Consider the following 6,828-nt stretch of genomic DNA (forward strand, 5'->3'; position numbering starts at 1 on the left):
TCCTACCAGGTAGCTGTGACCAGTAACGGGCAATGCTGAAATTGGCCTGCATGGGAGCCTCTCCCAAGATTCACCAGAAAAAACACACCAGAGGCCAGCTTCAGAGAACTACCTGGCTAGCCCCCAAAAGCATCACACCCAAAGGGGAGTCTCAGCATGGGCAAAAAAGCCCATGGGGGCAAAGCCTCCTCTGAGGGGTCAGCCCTCACAGAGCAGCTTATACAATGTGGGCATAGCCAAGCCTCATAGTTAGTTAGCCTGGGAGTCAATCCCACCCACTGAAGTGCCAGTTGCAATCAAGCCTCAACTACAACAGGAGAACACACACAACAACACAAGGGACACTCCTGGAATACACACATAGGGGATCAGAGAGACTGAACAATTGGATGACACAGGACACATACTATATAAGGCCACCAAGCAAAGACTGAGAAACATAGGAGATTACCTAATACATAGAAGTAAACAGAGTAACAGCAAGAATGAGGAAACAAAGAAACATATCCCAAATAAAAGAACAGGAGAAATATCCAGAAATAGAAATGAATGAAATGGAGGAAACCAGCCTATCAGAGACATTTTAGAATACTGATTGTAAGAATGTTTAAGGAAGTTAGCGAGAATTTCAACAAAGAGATAGCAAACATAAAGAAAGTCATAAAAACAAAAACAAAATATCAGAAATAAAGAATACAATAAAAATGAAGAATACACTAGAAGAAATCATCAGCATATTAGAAGAAGCAAAGGATCAAATAGCAGAATACAAAGTTTAGAAGACAAAGTAGCCGAATATATCCAATTGGAATAACAAAGAGAAAAAAGAATAAAAAACAATGAAGATAGATTAAGGGACCTGTGGGACAACATCAAACATAACATTCGCATCATTGGAGTACCAGAAGGAGAAGACAGGGAGCAAGGAATCAAGAACCTATTTGAAGAAATAACGACCGAAAACTTCTCTAACCTGGTAAAAGAAATAGAGATACAAGCCCAGGAAGCAGAGAGAGTCCCAAACACGATAAACCCAATCAGGTCCACAACCGATGCATCATAGTTAAAATGGAAAAGGTTAAAGATGAAGAGAGAATCCTAAAAGCAACAAGAGGAAGACAACTAGTTACTCACAAGGGAGCTCCCATAAGACTTTCAGCTGATTTTTCTACAGAAAACTTTGTAAGCCAGAAGGGAGTGGCAGGACATATTCAAAGTGATAAAAAGCAAAGGCCTATAACCAATACTGCTCTACCCAGCAAGGCTATCGTTTAAAATTGAAGTAGCGATAGCTTCCCAGATAAGAATAAGCTAAAGGAATTTATTATCACAAAGCCAATATTACAGGAAATGTTTAAAGGACTTCTATAAGCAGAAGACAGGAGAAAACAAAGTAACAAAGACCAAAAATACAAATAATAAAATGGCAATAACTATTGTACCTACCAATAACCACTTTAAGAGTAAGTGGATTAAATATCCCAATCAAATGACATAGGGTAGATAAGTGGATAAGAAAACAAGACCCAAATAAATAAAATTAGAAATGAAAGAGAAGTGATCAGAGACACCACAGAAATACAAAAAAAAAAAAAAAAAAAAAAAAAAAATTAAGAAAATACTATGAGCAACTATATGCCAACAAAGTAGGCAAGCTGGAAGAAATGGATAAATTCCTAGAAACATACAATATTCCAAGGCTGAATCCAAAAGAAACAGAAAATCTGAACAGACCAGTTACTACCAATGAAATTGAATCAATAATCAACAAGCTCCCAACAAACAAAAGTCCTGGACCAGATGGCTTCACAGGTGAATTTTACTAAACATTAAAAAAAGAATTAGCACCTATTCTCCTTGAACTAGTCCAAAAACTCCAGAAGAGGGGAAGGCTCCCAAGCTCATTTTATGAGGCCCCTATTAGCCTGAACCAAAACCAGGCAAAGACATTATAAAAAAAGAAACTACAGGCAGATACCTATAATGAACATAGATACAGAAATCCTCAACAAAATATTAGCAAACCAAATTCAGTAATGCATTAAAAAGATCATACACCATGATTAAGTGGGATACATTCCTGGTATGCAAGGTTGGTTCAATATCCATAAATTAATTAACGTGATGCTCCACATAAAAAAATGAAAACTAAAAATGATATGGTCATATCAATAGATGCAGAAAAAGTATTTAACAAAATCTAGCATCCAGTTATGATAAAAACTCTCAGCAAAGTGGGAATAGAGGGAACATATCTCAATATTATAAAGACCATATATGACAAACCCACAGCTAACATCATACTCAATGGAAAAAAGCTAAAGCATTCCTCTTAAGATCAGGAACAAGAGAAGGATGTCGACTTTCATCACTTTTCTTCAACGTAGAACTGGAAGTTCTAGCCACAGCAATCACACAAGAAAATGAAATAAAAGACATCCAAATTGAAAAGGACGAAATGAAATTGTCATTATTTGCCAATGACGTGATACTATAGAGAACCCAAAAGATTCCACCAAAAAAATTATTAGAACTGATAAATGAATTTAGTAAATTAGCAGGATACAAAATTAATAATCAGAAACTAGTTGAGACTAGTTGCATTTTTATACAATAATGAACTATCAGAAATAGAAATTAAGAAAATAGTCCCATTTACAATTGCATCAAAATAATAAAATATTTAGACATAAATTTAACCAAAAAAGTAAAAGACCTTCATTCAGAAAATTATCAGACATTGAAAAGAGAAATTAAAGAAGATAAAAATAAATGGAAGCATACACCATGCTCATGGATAGGAAGAATTAACATAAGATATTCATACTACCTAAAGTAATATGTAGATTTAATGCAATCCCTATCAGAATACCAATGGTATTTTTCACATAACTAGAACAAATAATCCTAAAATTTATATGGAACCATAAAAGACCCAAATACCCACGGCAATCCTGAGAAAGAAGAACAAAACTGGAGGTATCATGCTACCTAATAATAAATTATACTACAAGTCTATAGTAACCAAAACAGCATGATATTGGCATAAAAACAGACACAGAGATTAATAGAACAGAATAGAGAGAACAGAAATAAATCCATGCCTATATGGTCATTTAATCTATGACAAAAACTGGACAGATACATGCAAAAAAATAAATAAAACTGAACCACCTTCTTATGCCATATACAAGAAAAAACTCAAAATGGATTAAAGACTTAAAAGTAAGGCTTGAAACCATAAAACTCCTAGAAGAAAATATAGGAAGTAAACTGTCAGATATTACTCTTAGTAATATTTTTACTGATATATCTTCTTGGGCAAGGGACCCAAAAGAACAAAATAAACAAATGGAACTATATCAAACTAAAATGTTTTTGCATGGCAAAGCAAACCATCAACAAAACAAAATACATCCTACTGGATGAGAGAAGATATTTGCCAATGATACATCTGATAAGGGGTTAATATCCAAAATTTATAAAAACTCATACAGTTTAACACCAAAAAAAAAACACAAAGAATCCAATTGAAAACGGCAGTGGACATGAATAGACATTTCTCCAAAGAGGACATACAGATGGCCAAGAGACATGAAAACATGTTCAACGTCACTAAGCATCAGAGAAATACAAACAAAAACCACAATGAGACACCACCTCACTCCTGTCAGAATGGTCATCATCAATAAATCAACAAACAACAAGTCTTGGTGAGGATGTGGAGAAAAGGGAACACTCGTGTACTATTGGATTGCAAATTGGTGCAGCTGCTATGGATGACAGAATAGAGGTTCCTCAAAAAATTAAAACTAGAACTACCTTATGACCCAGCAATTCTACTCCTGGGTATTTATCAAAAGAAATACAAAACACGAATTCAAAAAGATATCTGCATTGCACCTCTATGCTTACTACAAAGCTATTCACAACAGCCAAGATATGGAAACAACCAAAATGCCCATCAATAGACAACTGGATAAACAAGTGGTACATGTATACAGTAGAGTATTACTGAGCCTTAAAAAAAAAAAAAAAGTAAAACCTTACCATTTGCAACAATATGGGTGGACCTGGAAGATATTATGCTCACTGAAATAAGTCAGACTGAGAAAGGCAAATACCATATGATTTCACTTATACGTGGTTTTAAAGAACAGAATAAAGGAGGAAACAAAACAGAAATAGACTCATAGATACAGAGGGAAAAAAATGATGGTTGCCAGAGTGGAGGGAGCTTAAGGGATAGGGGAGAAGGTGAAGGGATTAGAAAGTACAAATTAGGAGTCACAATATGTATAGTCACAAGATATGAAGTACAGCATAGGAAACATTGCCAATGGTATTATAATAGTTATATATGATGTCAGACGGGTAGAAGACTTGGTGGGGTTATCACTCTGTGAGGGGTGTAAATGTCTAATCATTATGTTGTTTTATACACCTGAAAGTAATTTTTTTAAAAAAAGAGGGATGCATATGAGTGATACACTTTTTTTTTAAGTTAAAAATTTTAATTAGAAAAAGGATATTTAAATGTGCAAATGGAAGAAAAATTGGTTTTATTACAATGTGATAGAGGAAGCAAATGGGTTAGCAGGGAGATCAGGTTCATATCACAGACATGCCTAGGCCAGTTCTGATGAGGGCCGAGTGGTCACCAATGACATCACAAAGTCTGAGCTGTCACAAAGGCATCTCCTTGACCAATGAGAGGCTAGAGCACAGGGATACAGTAAGCAGAGATAAGCACTGGTATCCTGAGAGGCCCAGGCGAGCCGGACAATCCAGCTGGGCCGATCTGGGCAACATCCAAAAACACAATGTCTGGGAAAAGAAGACGCCAACGCTCTCATAGGCTTAAGAAACCCTCCCTCTCCCGCTCCACCAGAGCCGAGCTGCAGTTCCCGGTTAGCCGCGTGGACCGCCTCCTGCGAGAAGATAGAGAAGATCGCTATTTCCAGCGCCTGAGCTGGAGCACACCTGTTTTCCTCGCTGGCGTTATGGAGTACCTGACGGCCAACATCCTGGACCTGGCGGGCAAGGAGGCCTACAACCACCGAAAGACGCTCATCACCCCAGAACATGTGCAGACGGTAATGGACAGCCACCACCTCCGCCACATCTTTGAGGATGACACCCACCCTCAGGCTGATGGGATGCCCCCATTCAGGAAGTAGTGGTGATTCCCGAGTCCCAGAGCCTGGTGAGACCTCATCAACAGCTTCATCTAGTCCCCCAAATTACCCAGAGGTGAGGGAGGCCTGCCACTGTCAGCACTTGCTATTAAAGTGTTTAAACTCAAAAAAAAAAAAAAAAATTGTCATTATGTCTCCCTGATTTAGCAAGTAAACTGAAAGAGAAGTGCTGGTCTTCAAAATGTGGAAACTAGTTTCTGGTTACTTTAGAAAAGTAACAAGCCTCTCATACCACTTTCTCACCTTGTAATAGAAATATATAAAATTCATAATTATTTTACAATAGTTTTATTGGAATGGAATGGCCACATATAATTTAAAACTGCCTTTCACCTTTACTGTATAATAAATGAAGTATAACTTTCATTCATATAGTCTGTTACTAGACACAAAGGTCTTGACACAATCTCATTTAATTCTATTGACAACACAGAACAGCATCACGATATTCGTTTTAAACATGAGGATACTGAGTTTCAGAGAAATTGAGATTTTTCTATGAATTGTATTTATTATAAATTTAAGTCACAAAAATTATACATAGTAGAGCTAGAACTCAAACCCAACAATCCTGGATCTCACAATTCCAGTCAGCTTGGCACCCTTAGTACCCCACCTTCAATCGTCCTCAACCATGGATAAAGCCATAGGTATCATATTCACCTGTCCAGCCTAGACTTGCTCTTGGTCTTGCTAACCCTGGTTGCAAAGCCTATACTGCCCTGTTAATCTGTGCCATGACATATAAGTTCTCCTTGGCTACTGAGACCTTGTTTTTCATCCTTCCCAGGAGGCATCAAATCTGGTCCCGACCCCATCACTTGTGGCTTTGGCTTCCCTGCTACACTTGGCCAAGAATTCAGCATCTTTCCACTTTCACATTTTATATAATCTATTCATGCACGTATATGCATAGTGAGCTCTTACAAAAAAATTACTCCTCTGTCATACATTTTTAATCCTTCAACATATTTTCCAATGAAAATAATTCCCATTTTAAATTCCAAACCAAAACTAATGAAACGGTTTTTTGTGTATATTTTTCTTACCTAAATAGTTTGAGATTTGCTTTGCTTTCTGCTAGGTCACACACTAACGAGTTTGGACAATTAAGCTCATGAACTCATCCTAGAAAAAGTGCTACATGCCTCATTGCTAAATATTACTACAGTCACCTTCAAAGTACTCCCCTTGGGAAGCTATGCACCAATGCCAGCACCTAGTCCACCCTTCAAAGCAATTTTGGAACTCTTTTTCTAGAATGGCCATCATAGCTGCCTTTGTTTTACCCTTGATGTCCTGAATGTCATCAAAATGTCTTCCTTTCAATATTTCCTTTATCTTCAGGTAAAGAAAGAAGTCATTGGGGGCCAGATCAGGTGAATAGGGAGGGTGTTCCAACACACTTATTTGTTTACTGGCTAAAAACTCCCTCGCAGACAGTGCCGTGTGAGCTGGTGCATTGTCGTGATGCAAGAGCCATGAATTGTTGGCGAAAAGTTCAGGTCGTCTAACTGGTCATGCAGCCTTTCCAACATTGCCAAATAGTAAACTTGGTTAACTGTCCAGTTGGTATAAAATCATAATGAATAATCCCTCTGATATCGAAAAAAGGTTAGCAACATCATTG

At 37.2% G+C, this 6,828-nt stretch overlaps 1 protein-coding gene across 1 annotated transcript; it reads left to right on the forward strand.

Annotated features, from left to right (window-relative positions):
* Window positions 1-4,823: 4,823 nt before the first annotated feature.
* Window positions 4,824-5,180, forward strand: LOC308497879 (histone H2A-Bbd type 1-like; the record flags this gene model as incomplete). The annotated part of the gene is made up of 1 exon (XM_081048966.1): window positions 4,824-5,180. One exon carries the CDS (start codon window positions 4,824-4,826, stop codon window positions 5,178-5,180), a length of 357 nt encoding a protein of 118 aa, XP_080905092.1.
* Window positions 5,181-6,828: the final 1,648 nt, after the last annotated feature.

The sequence above is a fragment of the Rhinolophus hipposideros genome, assembly GCF_964194185.1.
Source record: "Rhinolophus hipposideros genome assembly, chromosome: 5".
Classification (NCBI taxonomy): Eukaryota; Metazoa; Chordata; class Mammalia; order Chiroptera; family Rhinolophidae; genus Rhinolophus; species Rhinolophus hipposideros.